General features: G+C 42.0%; 2 protein-coding genes across 2 annotated transcripts in view; one reads left to right on the top strand and one right to left on the bottom strand.

Annotated features, from left to right (window-relative positions):
* LOC311021655 (protein FAM171B-like) overlaps window positions 1–21,357 on the top strand; it is a 128,732-nt gene that overhangs the window by 75,490 nt on the left and 31,885 nt on the right. The window lies entirely within an intron of this gene.
* tfpia (tissue factor pathway inhibitor a) overlaps window positions 1–21,357 on the bottom strand; it is a 35,318-nt gene that overhangs the window by 10,297 nt on the left and 3,664 nt on the right. The window contains exon 2 of the mRNA XM_084023776.1: window positions 4,494–4,688. Within this exon, the coding sequence (XP_083879902.1) occupies window positions 4,494–4,688 (195 nt within the window). The remainder of the gene's footprint in view (window positions 1–4,493; window positions 4,689–21,357) is intronic.

Below are 21,357 nucleotides of genomic sequence, written 5' to 3'. Positions count from 1 at the left end.
ATTCATATATTTTAAAATAAACATATTTTTTATGTTTTTAACAAGGTCTTTCTCTAGCTATATCACCATGGATACTGCCCTTTAATTGCTATGAAAGTTGCTCACCGGGTTCACACGATGACAAAAACTCCTCACTTCTGATACTAAAAAAGTAATTTTGGGGGGTTGTGACATTCAGAAAAAAAGTCATTTTACAGTTGTTTATGTTCCAATGATTGTGTATGGGAGGAATAACTTTTTTGGCAAGACTGTATCACATAATGATCCTGGAAGTTGCAATGATGTGTGACCACGAGGCCCAAAATCTCGTCATAAATCACTTTGCCCAGCGCTATTCCCTAGAGCTCATTATCACCATCTACAGTTGGGATTTTTGCAGCTGTGAGCAGCTTCTCGCCATCCTTGTGCATTGCATTATGGGAAAATGTTCACTGAGTAATATCCTCGAATCATTGAAACAAACACAATGTGTGCCTTAAATATGAAATGAAATTTCTAGAGCACAATAATGAGATTATGTATATTCAGGCGCCCCCGTGTGTCTCAAAGGTGTACTGCAGATATAAATGTTAAATTAAAGACTACATAAGACAGGTGGCCCTCATATAATCCCCCACCCACCTGTGGTTCCCAGTCCCGGTCTTTATGAATGACTGCACCACAGTACACAGCTAAAACCCATCTGAGTATTAATGTGGTATGGAATTGGACGCAGTGTTTTCTTTCCATTGTAGTTATGACTTTGGCCACAGAGACAAAGTCACCACTGAGCACAGTGATGGATACACACATGAAATGTGTGTTCAATTTAGATAAAAGTAGTGTTACACCGTCCTGCAAACTGCCTTTAAAATGCCACGGCACAAACGCAGGCTTTTATAGCTCCATTTAATGCAGTGTCATTTTCTTTACGATCACAAAAAACTGAGTAAGACCGAACACTCAGAGCAGCTGTAACACCCGACAGTCACCTTCATATTTCTACGTGAGAGGTTTTATCTAACGTCACCTGAGCTGGAGCCAGAACCTCCAACACCTCCGCGTTCTGTCTTTCGAATGCAGATCTGTTTGCGTGGAGACGACGAAGCACAAAAGTCAAGGCACCTACCGAGTATGGCAATGCCTGCAGGATGCACATTCATTCATTCAATCTTCTCTGAGTGCATTATGTATCTTCTGGCAATAAGAAGGTAGAGGTTGGTTTTTTTTTGCCAGTGGGAGAAAGCACTCTGTGACATCACAGACCTGCTGCTATCTAAATACAAATATGATCGATGTGTCACTGCTTTCACTCGAGGGCATATTTCATGTTGATCAGACACGTCGAGTATTAAAGGTGCATTGTTTTGCCGCCTTAAATGACGGATGTCATCACACCAAAAGGTGCTCTTCTGCCACGCTCCACCCGAAGTGCGTTTGAACCGAAGCAGCTCGTCTTACTGTGGATGAATTCAAGTCCCAGGGGTGGGAGGTCTCATCGCGTCTGCTTCCCCTTGCTGTTCCAGAGTGGCGGTGTTGTGATATATTACTCACATCTCACGAGCGCTAAGCACAGTGTGTGAAGTGACTCAGTGTTTCCCTTCAAATTGAAGAGGGCACTTAAGAGGTGTTGCCGGGCCAGACGAGGAGCTGCAAAGATCAATGACTGCGTTCTGTCACTGAAACTTTGGGTCCATCTTTGGCCCCGTCCACAGGGAAACGTTTTTTTGTGTGTAAACGCACAAGTCTTGCACGTTCGGGCCGACTGTCGACACGGATCCGGCGTTTTTGGTGCCGGAAAACGCACTTTTTTGAAACCAAAGAAAAATATGCCGCATCTCCATTTCGTCTTCTTTTTCGTGTAGACGGCAAAAACGCATACGATGATGTCATCGCCCCACCCCTCGACCCTCTAGCCTGACTTACATTTACATTTAGGTCATTTAGCAGACGCTTTTGTCCAAAGCGACTTACAATAAGTACATTTGTCAAAAGAAGGAAACCACAACGTATCATTGCCGATAAAGTAAGAGCTAAAAATAGAACAAGTGTTAGGTCCTCATCTGAGTAAACTAGTACTTCAAGAGCAACAGTGCTACGATCAGAGTGCTATAGGTAAGGTTTATTTATTTATTTATTTTTTTTTTTTGGGGGGGGGGGGGGGGGGTGTTAGTGGGTCATGCTAGTCGAGGTGAAGTCTGAACAGGTGAGTCTTGAGCCTTTTTCGGAAAATGGCAAATGACTCAGCTGTCCTGACATTAGTCGGGAGTTCGTTCCACCACTGAGGCGCCAGAACAGAGAAGAGTCTGGACTTTGCTGAGCGACATTTGTTTGATTTCAGCGATGGTGGTACCAGCCGGCCAGCTGAAGTAGAGGAGGACTTCTTCCCCCGCGATGATTTGTAGCAAATTGAAAAACTACACACATCACCACATTAATTGTAACAGAACTCATGTGTGGCAGACCTGTCACTACCATTGTTTCCGGGTGGTGTGAGAGGAAATGAACTGATGGCGGGTTAAAAACAAATTTTTTGCTATGTTTTCATCATTTCACTCTGATTGAACTATAACATCCACCTAAAATCAGGATATTTTACAGCAAGTCTTAGTTGAGTGCACTTTCCTCCATCCAGACTGACAAACGCATAAAGTAGGTGCACACATATACAGTATATTATGTTAATTATGTGTACTTCACAGTGTGTCCTTCATCCTCCCTGGGAGATATTTATTGCTTCGTTATATACTTGGTTGATGTACCAATTAGAACTTTTATGCAGTGTAACTTCATAATAAAATATTATCTTGGCAGTAATGAACGGACAATTGAAGATTCCTGTCATCTTAGGTTTCCTAGCAGGTCACCGTCCAATCACAGCTCAGCAAATTCAATCTCATTTATAACCGTTGCATTGAAAGAGATGTCTGCAAAAGTTGTGCTCTATAAAAAAAAGCAAACTTGAATGTGAAGGAGAACGGGCCAAGCAGATGTCGAAGTGGTGAACTGAAGCCAGATTGTTAGGAATGAAATGTGAGAGGCAGCACGGCGATTTTAATTTCACTTCATTACTTTAAAGATCCACTTAATCATAAACATTTCAACCAGCCGTGTTATTTGTGCTGGCGAGTCGGCGCCGTCCCATGAGCAATCGTAGAAGATATAAACCAAATCAAATCAAATCCTGCTTCATATACCATCAGCGGCGTCTGCACACCAGCAGCTGTCCATTGTGGATATCAAAGGCATTAAATAGCATTAAAGAATTGCAGAAAGGATAGACAACAGTTTCCAATATTATCATCTTATGAAGTTTACCTTTTTCAAACCCTAACCCGACTTTACAGATACATTGAAGAGGGACAGAGTCAGTTTAGTGACAGACAAACTGAAGACAGTTGTCTGATGTTAGTACCAGAGAAGGCTGATGGCATGATGGAAGCACCGGCACGGCGAGATCTACCAGAATGGAAGAATGAGGAGAGAAACGGTGTTGGGAGACCACGTCGGTTTATAACAACACTGAGAGAATGGTTATGTTTACCTATATGAGACCCTTTATATTCACGCAGTATGAGCATGTTCATGTTTACCTAGTATGAGAGACTAATGACCTCATTTATATGCAGTGGTTTCACTGCAGCTCAGCGTGAGAGTCTCTTGCTGTCATCGAAGGTTTATAGTGTTTTCACAACACACACAGTGTTTTCAACATCGGAGAGCCAACAACAACCATGTACAACAATGTAATCTGTGCAAAAGATGTAGAGATGAGGAAAATAAAAAACTCAACGGAATAGAGTTGATTTAACTCAGGCAAAGGGGCACTTAAACAGAGAGAGAAACTACCTCCGGGGTCTGCGGTTTAATAATTTAATTAAAAACGTATAAATAAAAAACCTTAAGGAGCAGCTTTTTTTACTCTATATGAGCTGTTCAATTGTCAAGCATACATTGGATTTATTTAGTAACTTTAATGGTCTTGAATCGCGCTGTGACGCTGTATTATCAAGAAAAATAGAAATATAGGATCGGGAATCGACAGATCCTCAATTTAAATGATTCGGGTTGGCATCGGGGGCAAAAAGAAAAACTTCATCAGGACGTCCCTATTTTAAATCAGTTTTAGTATGTGTAACGTATAATTAATACAATACCGGCTCTTTTAAATATGGCCCATATTTTTCATTAACCAGATGCCTCTAGGAAAAAGTTGGGAATTAATGTGCTGGCAGTGTTCCATTTTAGCCGCATACCTCCAAAATTACTTTGTAATAGGATTTTGCGCCCAAGGTGGCAATAAAATCTAATGAGGACCAACAGTCCTTGAAAAGAAAACTGTCCATTTGCAACAACAACACAACAATGCAAAAGCTATAAAACATCCACATCCTGATTGTGTGATTGTAAAAATAATAACTGTATCAATGATGGCGGAGGTCTGTGTTCATTGTTAATGTTAACCTCGTGGAGATAGCTGAACTTGTTCACCAAATATCAAGGTGCAAACCCACCTGAGACGACGCACGTCTCCTCACAGGCTTCCGGGGTCTCGAAGTTGTTGGCGTTTCCCCCACAGCCGCCATATTCGAACAGCTCGCAGAGGCCCGTGACCACGTTGAAGAAGAATCGCTCCTTAATGGCCTTGCAAGGCCCCGGCTCGTCCTTCAGGGCGCACAGCTCGTTGAAGATGAAGCGCTCGGGCTGATCTGTTGAAGACGGGATAGAAAGACAACTTTTAGTTCTCTTCTTCTATTGAAAAGGAGTTTTTCACTGTGTGTGTGTGTGTGTGTGTGAAGAAATTAGGTCACAACATCAAACTCTAACCTCGGGGCTTGGAGATAAGGTAAAGTTGCATCGGCGTGTAATTTCCAAAAGACTTGAGTGTTTGGTTTAACAGCTTACTGTTTGTAGATACTGTGTGGAAGAGGGAGGATGCTTAATGGAAAAGCATGGGCTGTGTGACCTGACGGAACATTTTAGATGAATAATTCATGATAAAATATGCAATATTGTAAATTTCTTTTTCCCAATTTTATTTTTTATAGAATAACTTAAAATACAACTGATGTAGACACGCCTCCAGGTGTTTTTTTAGTTTTGTGTTATGGAGACTGAGGAGCCATCGGGGAGCACCTATATCACATCAGTACATAAAAGCTGGTGTCAGCTGGAGTGTGTTTTAAATAATGCACTGTGTTGTGGAGAGCATGTCTGATGGGTATACTGAAGAATGGGATCCCATTATTCAGAATTGCCAAGGTCAGAAACAATTGTGCACAATGAATTAGCGCTGCATCGACACACTCCTCTACTGTCATTATCGCTCATTAGAGCCGGTCCGTTGAGATCCAGGAACGAGGTGACATCACCCCCGTGAGCTCGTCTAACCGCCGTCGCCAATCTTAAGTCACTATCTCGGTATGCTGTTGGAAATCTCTGCCCTCATTCCTGCTGTTCTCAGATCAGTTCCCTGCTATGCCCGTCTGGAGTTCAGAGCCCACAGAAAAGAGACGGATCTCTCTCCAGAAGGAGTGAGTGTCAGTGTTGAAAATGTCTTCTGTGATTTCCCATTGAATGAAACACTTCACTGAATTGTTCACTCAGAAAGGGAAAGGTTGAAAGCGACGTGATAAGTCGGAACATGAATGCGGTCGGGTTTTTAGCTAAGCTAGCAGCGTGTGTTGGTACACCACTGTAGCTCAGACTGAAACCGGTCAACATCCACTGCTTGGATTGACTTATCAATAGCACTTTGTGTTAAGTGTTACTTATCTAATGTTAGCATGCTAATACGCTAAACTAAGATGGTAAACATGGTTCACATAAAAGTCAATGGTAGCATGCTAGTTGTACTGGCGTTAGCATTTAGCTCAAAGCACCAAGTAGGCTACAGCCTCACAGAGCTGCTAACGTGGCCGTGGATTGAGGTTTTGATTTTGAGGTTTGGTTTCGTAGGTAGTTTAATCATCAGCCAGTTACGTGTTTTTCTCTGCTGTGACTGAAAAGTTGGAAAGCAAACATTAAAAATTCTCTTTTCCGGTAAGTCCGACATCTTTTACCAAAACATATAATATATAATCTAATGGGAACCGCACAGTCTGTCCTGTCAGCACAGCAGTCAACAAACAGAGCTGCTGCCAGGTGAGGTAATGAGGGCAGCAGCTCACCAGTACAACCTGATCCCCGTCTAGTTCCAGTTTAGAACCAGGAATTGGGGACACCCAATCAAATACTCTAAATCTCCTTCCCCCCACCTGACCTGTGGTATTGCTGTTGCATGCGGGAGGTGGGGTGTGTGCAGCAGGGCTTCTGTGCAGAGACTTGTGATGCATTTTATCTGCGTTCGTCTTCTTGTGTCTGATAAGACGTAGAAGAGTCGGTAGTCTAGCAGGGGAGGAATTACACAGCGACGCACTGTTACCCAACCCCATTCTGGCTATGTAAACACACTACATTGCTGAACCTGATTAAACTTTATAAAGATAAGACTTCACAAACAAATGAACATAGTTGCTTCAAGCGATCAGAACAGTCACCTTTTTTGGGGGGGAAAGGGACAGACGTGATTCAGACTTGTCTTTTATAAATCTTGAAACAATGTCCATCATGCCACCCAAGGAGAGGGAAGAAAACAGCTTTATTCTATTGATTGCTGCTCCGCTTGTCTGAGACGGATCAAAGTACAATAAGCAGTGTGTCCTTCAATCACTCATGTCCAATATCCACCCAGAGGCCGAGAGAAACACATCCACACAGAATGTTAACAGCCAAACTACAGCAATTTCACTGCAAGGATACTAGAAATGGTTTCTTGAAGATCACATCATGCAAACGTGCACACCCACATAGACACATGCTTGACACACAATTCGTAAAAAAAAGGAAAAAAATACAGACTGCAACTGAGATAGATGAACATACAATGGGCCCAAAACACTGTGAAGTACATGAACCACAGTACAGCACATTTATGGTGATTGCGTATTGCGTGAGCAACCATGGGAGAATCACACTTTGAGTAGTAATGTTGATGAACAGAGCCAATGAAACAACCACCCAAGATCCAGGAAGATTGCCCAAAGTGATGACCTGAAACAGCAGAAACCCAGAAACTGAATAAGGGAAACCATCAAGGAAGGACAGCTAGAAGATGCTGATACAGAGAAATCATAGCAGTGGCTAGGAGGACATTATTTCAGGCTCAAACATTATATGAATACCAAAATTTCTGTGGAGGCCTCTGTTCATCTAATTGGCTTCATAACACACACACAATTCTACTTCTCGTTGAAGTTTTCATACCAGCACAGCTAGAAGTGCTAAAAGCTACGAGGTGATTAAAGAAGATTAAAACAAAGGGAATGACGTGACCAGCATGAACTCTTATTTAGCTTTCTTCCCATTGCTAGTTACACTCTGGCAGGCTTACATTTGTTAGAAGACAAAGAGGCACTTATGTAATGACAAATATTGTTTTGGGAGGGGGAGTATTGTTCGAGATTTATGATGCATAGCAGAGTTTGCAGACCAGACATTAATAATTGAAGTAAACTGGGTTAAGAAAACAGATTTGCACGCCCATCGCAACGGCCCTGAATGCAAACAAACTCTGAGCAATCCACAAATCCTACAAAGCTCCAGATCTGTCACTGGGAATCCTCATTGTTGAACAGGAGGTAAATAAATATAGTCCTACTCACACCATGCTTTGGCAAAAACCCCTTGGAAGTCAACCAAGAACATCAGCCAGCTCTGTGAGATGGAGGCCATGCTGAATATGTAAACAGATTTCAGATGCATCACATTTCCATTGGCCGCGACTCTCTGGAGTATTGCTCATGGGATCCGCCTGGCCAAGATGCATGCTTACACAATAGGATAAAGATCGGAGTTGCTCAATATGCACTGTGCCAAGCACCTCTATGATTCCTGATATGGGGCAGGTCAAGTCAGTTTTCAGGGCCCAGTCCCAGCTTGTTTAATATCCCAGGAGATCATCCTGAATCTCCATTTCTAGGTCTTTTGGCAAAGGGAATTTAAGTGCACAGCAGCAACGGAGCAGCCAACAACAAAAACCTGGCCCATTATTGATGCCTCAGCAAAAGAAATAACACCAAAGAGCACAAACACTGTCACCGGTATGACAGTAAGGTATGATGTACTAATAAGCCAGCTAGAGAACGTCAGATAAATGTGGACAGAAACACTGAGTGTTGACAGATCCCGGTTGTTCTGTCGTCTGCAGCCTTAACTATGTGGCTTTACACTCCATAAGAGACAAAGGGACGCTTTCTTCAGGCAATCCTTCACAACATTGTCCCCATGCTGTGTAAATGGTAAAGAAATGGTAGGAAAAGTAGAAAAGGTGTGCAGATGACTGCATTTGCTGACAAGAAGCAAATGAAACAAACTAATGACAAAGGAAGAAGAAAACAGTGCAAGAATGCTACTACATTCTAGCCTGTACTCATTATCAGAGCACAAAACTTTCTTATGACCTAATTCAGTAATTCACAGATGCCTCCCTACAGTAGTGAGGTGTTCATTGTGTCTAATTAAACAAAATGGTTATTTATGAACCAAAATAAAAAGAAGAAAAAGAACACAGCACAAACATTTCTGTCATTTTAATAGCAAAACTCTTTTTGGCATGTTTCGTCTACTTGTGGGACTCGATGAAAAAAAAACATGATGATGCTTTTGGAAATGTTTTTGTACAAAATGTAAACCTCCATAACAAAGGAAGGCCTGGTGTAAAGCATTTTGTTTTATTGTTTATTCTTTGGCAATGCGTGCACTAAGCTACATCCGATAACGTCATCAAAAATATCGCAATTATTTTCAAAGGGTGAAATAAAAACATTTAAAAAGTTGCACGTTTATGCGTTTTAGCAGGGGATAGGATACTTAGTGACATCCATGGGATTGGGTATTTCTGATGTAATCATTTTGCATTTTAAGCACATCCCTGTTTACAATGCTATATCAGTAGCTGTTAGTCACCACTCTTGGTGGTCATATCTTTCCTGACTCACTTTGCTAAACGGCTCATGCGTCGAACCGGACAAATTCCATTGGATCAAAGCGATTGCAACAGATGGCCCGAGCAGCATGCGTGTGGTGTGGTGGAGAAACCAGAAGGGTGCATCGGTGGTGTCGCCCTGTTTATCAGAGCCGTGCCCACGGGCCAGTGGACAAAGGGCCGAGGGTGAGTCACAGCCCGTCCCAAGATTTTACAGCTGATCTCAGAACAAATGAGGCTACCCCATTGTATAGCTGTGTGTGTGTGCGTGTGTGTGTTATCTTTCATGGCATTATGTTTTTACGGGTGTTGCTCTATTTTGAGAAGTAGCTCCAACTGGATTACTGCATTGGCCCGAAGAACACTACATTGTACTTTTTTTCTTCAAGAGTGAAAAAAAGAGGAGCTTTTATTTGATTCAAGAGCTAGACATGGAGATCTTCCCTTTTAATGGAGAGAGTACAAAGTCACAGGGTGCTGCGGAGTGAGTTTAAAAGGGTGCTCCATTATGAGTCATTTATAGCCTGAATGTTTCTAGCTTAGTTTATCTCTGTTCATGTCTGCAAAAGTTAGTCAGTACTTTTAATATCTCTCAGTCACTTTTTCTAAAACCAAACGACCACTCTTCCCATCAGCACGCATTAGCTCCACCGCACAGCATTTATTTTAAACAGAAAATATGTCGCTTTTAAAGCTGGCTTCTTCTTCCCAAACAGATGGAAAGAACACCAGAAGTTGAGTTTTCATTGAGGCAAAATGACTGATGTGTTAACTTTATGCTAACTCATTCAGAACACAGAAGGCTGAATCATCTCCTAATTAACATATGAGCAGTTGCTCTCAAGTATTGTAGCATTTGAAAAGGCTGTTTTTTTAAACAGAGTCTGGGGCAGCAGTCACTTCACATAAAACAACATTACGGATCGATTTGAACTGAATATCCTCTGAACACATTAACTTGTCGTCCCTCAGAGTCGACTTATTCAACTGAGTTTAGCAGTTCAGATAAAAGAAGCTTGGCCGTCCTGCTGTTATTACAGATATGTGAACTAATGACAGATGCTTGTACATGAATGAATATAGGAGAAACACTGGAATAAATATTTGGCAAGTACAATCAGGAAAATGTACTTAAGTATTCAAAGGAAAAGTAGGCCAACTCAGAATTAAATTAAAACATTTAATTTATTGGGTTATTTAGTCCACATAAAAAAACATCATATTCATATGTCTTATATTACCTAAAGCTCAATTAAATGCAGTGGAGTAAAAAAGTACAATATTTCTCCCTGAAATGCCGGGAAAGCAGAAGCTCATTTTTGCCGGAATTCTTTATTTGTGTTGAAAGTGTGATGGGTTTGAAATAGATGTGTAACTGTTTAACAGCAGTCTGTTGGTGGCGAGGAAGCCCACGGTTCACTTTTGACAAAGTCCTGACTGACACCAGCTAATGACTCTACTGACCGTTCAGCACTGCAGTGGCTCAAAGTGACGCGAGGCGACAATCACTGGATTGTTTATGTAGAAAAGAGATTCACCACGTTGTTTGTGGAGTGACGTTTCTGCTTTAAGGATACCATCTTTGACCAAGCGGACACCGGCATGCAAAGAGCCGACAGAGCAGGCCGGAGCCGATGAGTTCTTCACTGTATTACATCCTTCATAATGAATGCTGATTAGATACAGCTGAGGGAATTTGCCAGCGACAGCCGGAGAAATCAACAGTTGTTTTTTACAGCTTGTTAAAACTGTTAATTATGTTCTCGAGTTTAAAATCTAAATGATGGCTTTCAGTCCTACTAATGCAGATTTTCTTTAAATTTGGTGACTGAACTGTAGTATTATTTGTAGTAGTTTTTTTAATTTACTTAAAAAATAATTATTTATTTGTTTTTCTGTCTTAAAAGTCAAATTAACCCCCCATGTGGGGCCTCAACCATAACACCTTCACAATACGACTAAAAATGAAAGCCAGGTTGGTCTATATTTACTGTTTCATCTGTTTCAGATGAACGGTTTCATTTAAGTGTTTCATCACCGACTGGTTTATCAAATTGGGCAAGGATGGCGGTTCATTTGTTGCACAAGCGCTTACTCTTCTACGTTCAAAAAAGGTCAGAAACTGATATCACGATAAGACGCTCAAACCATCAGACTGGATGAAACAAAAGAAGAGCAGGGCTCCTTTCCCAACACTTAAATGAAGCATGAAGATAACTATCTAATGGCACAGCTCCAAAGACGGGGTGGATCAGCTCGATTATAGTCCGAAAAAGAGATTGTGCAGTAAAACTAGAGAGGAACGACGGGATGGATCCTGCAGATCATCGCAAACGCAGCTCATTACGTCTACATCGGCCTTTCAGCAGCTATAGAGGGATGAACTCATTACTGCAGCGATCACGCTCACAGGAAGAGCGCTTCCTATGGCGCCTCATGTTGGGAGATCAAAGTGAGCTTCGAGCACCTTCCGAAGCACTTTCTCCAGCGGATGAAAGGAGTCCCACTGAAACACGGGGGACGTTCGTGGCTTCGGGACAAATCTGTTGCCATTTTGGCGAACAATAAAAGCTTTGAGAGCTCACATTGTGTGGTCGGGGGGTGAAATAGGCCCGGGGCTACTGCCGGAGGCTGAGTGAGTAGTGATGTCACTTGTCTTTAGGCAGCAACAGGCCTGGTCCTGTAGAGCTCAGTACATAGAGCATAACACAAACCCTGGCAGGATTGGCGGTTTGATTGTTGCTGGAGACGCCCATGTGCAAAAAAAAACACTCACACGGAAGATGACATGATGCCTTGTAGCCCACATGAAGTATTTAATGTGCCGGTGTTAAAAGTGCTTTTTCCCCTCTTGTTCCCACTAGTAGCACAGCAGGAAGAACCTGCTTAATTATCTAAACGGCTTTGTGAGAGCCATGCATTTTTAATCATAGGCCTGCGTGTCAGTGCAGCAGGTGTTGAGGGAGGAGGGATGCAACCAGCGACTTAATTGTCGCTTCACAACTCGATAGATTTTGTTGCCAAGCCAGATTTAACATTCATCTCAGTTTGCCTTTTCCGCCCACTACCTCTGTTCGACCTGTTTTTTGTCTTGCTCTTTCAAGCAGGAGACTCTGGACAGATAAACAAACAAAACAAACTTTCCATCTGCCTTTTCATGGCTTAAACTCTCTTCCCTCTATCCAGCAGCGGTTTTTATCCACCGGCTTTTCTCCGATGTCAGCTCAGTGGTGGAAATCTCCACGCTCTCCCTCTGCAATGGCATTATCTTTTTTTTTTTTTCCACTGGCAATATCTATGTTGAGCCCCGTACCTGCTGTTTGCCACTTGGTCTTGATAACGAAACAATAGTGGGACCCAGAAATCCCCCTCGCTTCAGTGATTCTGCCAAATCCGCGCCCTGACATTTGCAAAAGTCTGGGGCGCCGTCGAACCGAACAATCCCACTCAATGCCAATTAGAGTCTGTCTCGGCTGGTTCTCAGCCAATCGATATGACAAAGTGCGTTTCCTGGGCGGCAGGCTGATGAGGGTGCATATACTTAGGTTGGTGACATAAACATGTGTATACATATAAATATAGATATATAAACCGGTCGTGCCTTTGCAGGAAGTCAAGCATGCCGAAGAGCAAAATGCTGCGCGGCCACTTCTCCGTCCTGAAGGAGCATATGGGGAACAATGATGTGGGCATAAGTTTGCCATAAGTTGCACAGGCCTGTAGGGAAGCTAGTACCAGAGCACCATCTGCCAAATTGAAGGAGTCCCAATTACAAAGAGCAGAGTGAATTATTCATCACATCACTTGCAATAACGAGCACCAGATTCACGAGAAAGGAGGTGTTCAGACCAGTGATGAAAATGTTCCAGAGGGGAGAAAACCAAAGGAAGAACAACAACGTATTAGACGTGATTAGATTAACATTTCTGTAACTGCCTGGAGGTGAAACAACCGTGACTTTAATTAAGATCATTTCAATGGAACGCAAAATCACATAAACGTGTGTGGGCGGCTGCTCATGTATGAGTCAAAGTCTATAAAGCTGACATTTCCTCAATTCGATATCAGGATTCAAGCTGAACTTCAACCGATCTGCGTCCTGGCATCGTTGTGTCATTTTTAATTAGCGGACGCATATTCTGGTGGTAAAACTAATTAGTAAAACATTTTGCCATGTAGAATGTACTGATAATGCTGGTGCCACAAAAGCTGAACCCATTTCAATGACACAAAAGAGAGTTACAAAGAACAGAAGAAAGAGGAGAGAAAAGCCACAATGGGATTCAGTCCTTGGCCGTGAAAGCTGGATAGTGAAGGGGGACATCTTCTTTTAACAACTTTTTTTTTTGGCAGAACAAAAATGGTTTCTAAGATGTTTCACTTATGGTTCATTTTTTGTGCTTCAAATATTTGGGATATTTAATTATATACTGGCATCAGCGCGGGTTAATTTTTCCTGCATACGTACTTAAAAAGATTTATAAGGTTTCAGATCTTTGAATACGTGAGGTGTTCATTTAAACCAGATAATCTAAACCAGATACGTCACGCGCCGATTCCCTGCATGCAATTAACCGATAAAAGCAGAGGAATGTCTGATCTGGCATCTGGCCTATCGCATTTGTCTGAAACACAAAAGGTCCCATCGCCGGTGGCTCCCCTCCGGCGTATCGTGGTGTCATCGTACCATCGCCAGAACGGTCACGCACACTGATTCTCTCAAAGACAATCTGGGATCAGAGGGAGAGGAGGGACACACACGTTTTCTCATCCAAACCAGACAGCCACATATCACAAGATGAAAACCGTTACCGCGGCACACACACACAACGTAAAAGTGTGCTCCGTCATTCTGTCTTATTGGCACCTTGAGGAGGACTTGCAATGGGCTCCATACCATAACCACAGTGAAGAGGTATATGAGACTATAAAGACATTCTCACGTGGCACTAAAGACATATTGCACAACCCCTGAGGTACAACATCTTTTGGTCCAATGACTACCAAAAGGTATATAATGTTTATAACAGCTTAGCTCTCACTCAAGAACCCTGAATGTTTTATGGGAAGGTATAGGTATAAACTAAATCTCATTGTTTTATTTCGATATCATCAAAACTCACTGCAAACATGGATCATAAAACATCCATATTGCACCTTTGGAATCCTGCGATTGTGTGTTACCTCACTATCATGAATTCACTATGAACACATCTTTTCAATGACACCCTTGTCACCCATAAAAGAAGACCCTACGGTAGGTTTTCTGATCAAACATCAGAGTGCTTTTGCAACATAACAAGAATATTATCCTCTTGTTTTGCACATCACGGGTTGGCAATTTGCTATTAAGTTCCAGCGCGAGTAGCCAAGCTCAAACTCTGTTTTCTATGTATTTTCAATAGCCCAAATACAATGAAGCTGTAATTTGTCGAACACCGAATGGATCTTGGGAGGACTCTACAGGGTGCAGCGGTGGATGTTCCTGTCTTAGCCTCCTCTCCCTTTGATGTGGATGCGATTACACAGATTAATCAATGAGACGGACAGAAGCGACAGCAAGTGGCTCATTCCCCCGTCTGTGCAAATGTCATCCTCGGCTGACCGTACTGTAGATGCACTCTTGATTAGACGAGGCGATCGATGCAGCGCTCTCTCTCTGCAATGCAGGTTATGGTTCAAACAATAGAAGTGAGGGGGAAAAAGGGATGTTTCTCTATTGGCTTCAGTGAAATGGAAAGTTTAGTTTGAAAGCAATGCTTTCTTGAGGGGGATTAACCCTGCTGCTGCTGCTGGGCTCTCACACCTACTGCTGTATTCCGTATTATGTCTTAACAGAAAAGATTAGCCGAATCCACTGTAGTGTCTGCAAATATCTCTCAGAAGTCAAACCAAAGAGAGTTAAATGAAGGTGGTTCGTTTTCCATTTAGTCTGGTTCGTTTTCACATCGCTGCACTAAATAAAGTGGAACAAATAAAAAGATTAACTTTGCTAAGAAGCGTGCATGAAGGATTAGGGTAGGACGTTTTTTTTCACTTGGACACAGCACTGATCTGCTTTAGGGATGGATCCCTTCTCCTTCGGTTATAAATGTCACTATTTTTGTGGACTTTATTGTCTTCGACCCAGCCGGGAGTCGAGGAAACGCCTCACTTCTGCAGAAGTCCAAGCCTGTCCTCTCCCACTCACCTGCGGTTTACCTGCGACTCTCGACAAAGGACCAGTCATCCGCCGCGTTTTGGTTCACGATTGGTCGGATTATGATCTCACTGCAGTCGAACCACACTATTCTATTCCGCACAAATGTTGCAGAAGGATATATCCCATTGTGTAGGATATTTTAAGTCCCAGAGATCCCGGGGCCCGGAAGCGATAATTAACACGCCTCATTTGACGCACGCATCCATTGGCACTCCTGCCGTTTTGTATGCATCGATAATAGAGACGCAGCAGTACTTAGGGTGCTATTTAACATTTTTAATATTTCAGATACCTCTTAATGTTTTAAGTCAATCCCAATTATGATGGTCCCATCTGAAAACTTTAAAGTGGATGAGATTAAATCATTGATATGATTAATATGAAAGTTTAACTGGATACTGTGAACTGACGTCACATGATCTGCTAGATGGAAGACGCTGTGTTGGAGTTGTTGGACTAAACCACTCTGAAAGACACTGGTATGCAGTGTATAGTACATATTGTATATTCCATTCATCAGCAGTATGAAAGGATGATTATTATTTTTCAGTAGGCGCACATCTTCCCACATCTCAGTATGCATTTACAAATACCATAAAATGTTGATTTATTTACATGCATCCATGTATGAAACACTTTATATGACCTATATAATAGTTATGTCACACATTTCTACATATAACCATGAACTTACCAGCCAGCAGCATTATTCTTATATGTATGTGAAAGGTGGAAAACTGTAAAAGAAAGAACTCTGAAGGTCTTGTTGTGCAGCTGATACCATCATTAAGATGAAGACAAGATAGCTGAAATCCTTCAGTGAATAAGACACGGTGTGCTGGAGTAGAGGTGGGCAACCTGTTTTTATTTTTGATGGATTCAAACCCGACGCAGCTCTGTGTCTTCTCAAAGTTGGGAAATTGTAGCGACGAAGGTAAAAAAAAGGACGATCCGAACACACGATCCGACTCCACTTATTCTGAGCGGCTCTGGAGAGCAAAAAGTGATCTCAGCTGTTGTGAAAATCAAAGCTTGTTGGGCTTTGTTACTCCCACCGTGTCTGAACTGGCAGAGTGAAGACAAATGCATTTTATCTAAGTGCCACCTCGACAAGTTCAGACTTGGTTCTCCGTCTTTTATTCCCTAAACTGTTCACACACACGTAAGTTGCCATGGTGCAAACTAAATTAAATCTCCATTAATGTTCATGATGAGAGGTAGGTTTGTTTTTTAAACAGGCTGAAGCTTTGACTGCCTTTAAAATGACTTACATACATACTTACACACTATTATCTCAAGCCATATTTTCCATTTACATGTTTTTGGCCTCTGTGCATCATTCTCCAATTGACTCACTGTACACTAATTGTTATCAGCCACATGTTCAGCATCCTGTGAGATGCATCACTTCCTGGACCTCTCCAACTTAAATAAAGCTTACAATTACCGACTCATACAGGAAATCCTAGCGCGGCCTTATCAGCCTGCAAACTGCCTGTTGCAAAAACTTTCCAGGCCCACAGAAGATACGGCTATCTCTTTTTAAACAAGCCACAAAGAGTGAGTCAGGAATGATAATTATAATCCCTGTTGGTGTCATTCACCCCCTTGCACAACAAGCAGAATATGTATCCTCTTATGTGTCAACATTAAAGAAACGAAAGCTTCCCGTGAACCACAGAGACACTAATAATGGATCCCCCAGCTGCAGACTCCTTTGTCCACACGAGCAAACCACACACTGTGCACACAGACAGCAGGCTGAGAGACATTTTAACAAAAAGACTGTCGGTTTTTGCTCCTCCGGTAATTAGGCAGCATCAGTGATATCAGACAGTGTGCAAATTACACAGACACCATGAGCCGCATTTTAACCAATCACCACAGAGATGAGTGGATCCGAGAATATTTTGACCAAACGATTAAAATCCCAAAAATATATTACAACGCTGCAACACAGAGAAAAGCAGTTGTATTTGGCATTTTGACTTAACAAATTACTTAAATTATTAAACAATTATCTAAATTGTAGTGGATTATGTTGCTAACTGATTAACCCACTAATTGTTTCATTCCTAACGACATGAAGGGTCATGTTATGTTACCTGGCGACGGGGCAACATGACGATGATTCATAGGTGGATTCACTTTGGAGTAACTTAACACTGCTGGGTTTCTTTTCTAAGGAATATTCAATGAGTTTCGGAGACAATGCAGGAGTCTGTTTGAAAAGTCGTCATGGGTGACTTTCAGGTTTAAGCTGTAGAGGAATCTGCGAGGGTATTTGCTCTGGCAGACGCGTCCGCGGCCCCTCGTCTCCGGACCTCCATCAGCCCCAGACAAGCCGGGCAACGTCACAGAGTTTATCCAACATGGCGCATGTTTCAGATGAGGAATGTTAAAAGAGGGGAGATTTTCAAAACCCAACCCAGGTGGCTTCAGCTAGACATGGAATGAGAAGACATTTTCAAAATGATTGTGATTCATATTATCCCGATTTTCATAAAAATATGCTTAAATATTCTTAAAATGGCAATAAAATGCACTGGAATCACATTACATGTTAGGTAAAGGTAAAAAATTATATAAAAAAATCAAATAAACATAAATTAGATGATCATAAAACATATGGTGTCCTGAGTATAAATACGATTTTAAAACTGTACTTTTTAAAAATCAGGTTCGAGTTATCATTCTCTATCATGATATTGAGCTCAACAACTTTTGTTGTTAGGTTTTTTTTTTAATTTTTTTTATAACAAGCTAGTTACAGAAATGTTGAATGAGTCCATCTGACTCCCCATGCAAATAAATAACCATTGATTGCTGCACACCCAACAATAACTTCATAAAACAGTCTTTTATCCATTTGGCCTGATCAGCCAATGAGCTGCCCTCTCTTGAGCAAATAAGATGGATTTTTCGGTTGTCGGTTTTGGAAATGAGTCCACAAACCGCCCTCCGTTGTGGGGCTGCCCCGCTGCAGCTGCGAACAGAAAAAGCTAACTTAACCATCTTGTCAAGTTAGCAGAGGAACGACCAAGGAGACAGCATCTTCTCTCTGAATAGAGCCGAGGAAGTACCCTTTCCCATTTATATGGACGACGGTGCACAGGACACACAGATTAACCTGTGGCTCCTGCTCTCTCCGAGTGCATTTGTCATCTCCGGCGCTGTGTGGTCCTCGAGAGGACAGGCGTTTCCTCACGGAGGAACACATATCTTCACCATACTGCAACGTAGTCAGCCTTTTTATCTGGAAGTAGGACGCTAGTGATTCAAAAGTTTGATACTCAAAACCCATTTCCCCGGAGCAAAGTCTTTTAGTCGTGATAAATCACACACGGGGATGTCGCGTGTTGAGTTACAGCCTGTTGTTTAATGTTTATTCTTGCTATAGTCTGGAAAACGTATTCAAGTTCACTGACTCAGCAAACCGCAGCGATTCGGACCAATCAGCTGCCTTTGAGGAGCTACTGGCAGCTACAGGCAAGGTTAGCTGTGTGTGTGACGCGACACGGAGGCCCAGCTGGCCTTGACAGGAGTTCCCTTTACAAATTCTTCATCCAGTTATCTCCCATGTTTCTTTTAACATGTCTGACCTTTAGCAAACGGTTTCCAATGACTCAGACCAACGATCCGGTGCGTCAGGTTACACTCACGCCTAGTAAACCGTCAACTAGCACCGTAAACTAGCATTCCTGACGCCACGTTATACAACGAGGTCCTTTGTTTTACATCCTGCAGCAGATGACTCAGCAACGACCTTTGAACTCTACAGTCTGCGTCACTCTATACATGTTTAAATCAAATATAAAGCTCTTCCTGGTTAATTACAGCACACCATCAGTGTGTCATCCCAGTTCATGACTCCCACTAAGCTGCAGGGTATCCGTTAATCCGCTGGGTATTCCTGCAGAGTATCAGCGCTTTTAGTACATATCAACTACACTGTGACTTATTGAAACAGTGAGAGGAAAAGACAGAGACAACAAACACATGATAGAACCAGACAACCAGCGCGCTAGCTGGAGGCGTCAACACAAGCAGACGTACAGTAACCTACAGTGATGCTGTGTGGGGAAAACTGGAATTATCGATGCTGGGGCTCATGCCCAGTGGGATTCAATCAAGTCTGGTTTTCATTTCAAAACAAGTTCACATTGGTGACGTAGAAAGCAAAATACGAAGTTTGTTACTGCAAAGAACACATACTCTGTGATTATGACTCACAAAACTTATTTCTATTGCTAGTGCATGAAGAAAATATGTCAGCTCAGACCTGACAGAGTTTTGGATCAAGTCCAAGTCACAACTTAGGTCTGTAGCAGGCAAATTCAAGTCAAGTCCAAAGTATTTAGAGGAGAAATTCCAAGACATGTCTCAAGTATTTAGAAGACAGGTCTAGGCCAAGTCTCAGATATTCAGATGATAGGTCCAAGTTAACTCTCACTCCTTTAGAGAGCAAGTCCAAGTTGAGTCTTACTTCTTTAGACAGCAACTCCAAGTCTTGTCTCAGTTCTTCAGAGGGAAAGTCCAAGTCAAGTCTCAGGTCTTTAGACAGCAACTCCAAGTCTTGTCTCAGTTCTTCAGAGGGCAAGTCCAAGTCAAGTCTCAGGTCTTCAGATGGTAGGTCCAAATTAACTCTCACTCCTTCAGAGAACAGGTCCAAGTCTTGTCTCAGTTCTTTAAAGATCAAGTTTCAAGTTTGGTTAGATACAGTAGGTCCAGGTTAAGTCTCAAGACTTTAGTGGGAAAGTTAATGTCCAGTGTCTTTAAAGAACAACTTCCAATTGTAAGGCAGCCTGGTCTCTAAACGTTGTATTCCCAGTGTTCTATGTATTGTTAATTTTAGAGTGCTTTCCATTCTCATTTACTTCGGGGCAACCTGCCAAAACTGCAAGTGTGTAGTTTCCAAAGACGCGTCTCTTGTTATGTATTTGATTGTTCATGACGTGAGTTTGTCAGCTGTCTAAAAGACAAAATTACATTCATTTTTCAATTTTTACGGGTCAGTAGGTCAAGTCTCACAGCAGACGAATCCGAGGTAAGTTTGAATGTTTGCGATTGCCGTGGGACTCGTGCCCAAGTCTCACGTCTACAGCTGTAATTAAATGTAAACACTAGGATGGATTACTTGGGGATAACAAAAGACTGCTGAAGTTGGTCATAAAATGAACCAGGCTCAGAAATAATTAAATGAGTTGCTATGACAAACATAAAAATAGGAATTAAAATTGGGAAAAAAAGGGACTCAACAAATATCAAACCCTGAAGGATGAATTCAAATAGAAAGTGGGAGTGGGTGTGTGTGTGCAGAGACTGAGAGAGACGGGGTAGATAGAGAAGATACAGTATGATTCATTAATTGCCTCTATTATAATATCGCCGTCACCCACCGGAAGACCTGCTGCTTTTGCTGCGGTGAAATCTGCGTCAAGGTGTGAATCACGTTGAGACAAAAACAGACATTTCCTCATTAAAAAAGAAACAAAAAAAAAAAGCCCGCATGTAGAAAACATAATCCGACACATAATTGGCAAAGCAGAGAAGTGTCTACACTTTCCAGTTATAGGTGTGTTCGTCTAACGGACTGAAAATAGTTTTTAAGTGAAGGTTTCGGCGAGTCTGCTCTTTACTGCAGACACTAATTAAGATGGCACGTGTTACGCCGTTTCCTCTCATCCTATGGCCCGAGGCGGCCTAATAAAAGGGCCACTTCAAACAGCAAGTGAGCACCTAATTAAATTTCTCCACAAATTAATGAGACACAATGTTTACTCCTCCGTGAGATGATTAGCGGAGCAACTAATACGGCGCCAATGATACTGATGTTAATTTTCAAAAAGAAGCTCAGTGCGTTCCATATTGTTTCACCTCTTGAGAGCTCCTGAATTATATGCAAATAGGGGAAAAAGCTAATGTCCCTCTATGAAGGAAACCTCGTAGAAGGCCCCTGTAATGTAAGTAGCTCAGATTGCCTCTCTGTATTTACCCCTGGCTTGTATTCGCATATCTCTGATGGATGCAAAGTATAATTGCCAAATGGTAATGCATTTTTGTAATACACCCGGGAGGCTTCATTTTTGTTTTTTTGAATATTTAAACATGCAGCATATTTTGTCCTTATGAGCTTAAAGGTTAAAATGCT

Source organism: Eutrigla gurnardus, assembly GCF_963514095.1.
Source record: "Eutrigla gurnardus genome assembly, chromosome: 12".
NCBI lineage: Eukaryota > Metazoa > Chordata > Actinopteri > Perciformes > Triglidae > Eutrigla > Eutrigla gurnardus.
This window is presented reverse-complemented; position numbering and strand designations above follow the sequence as displayed.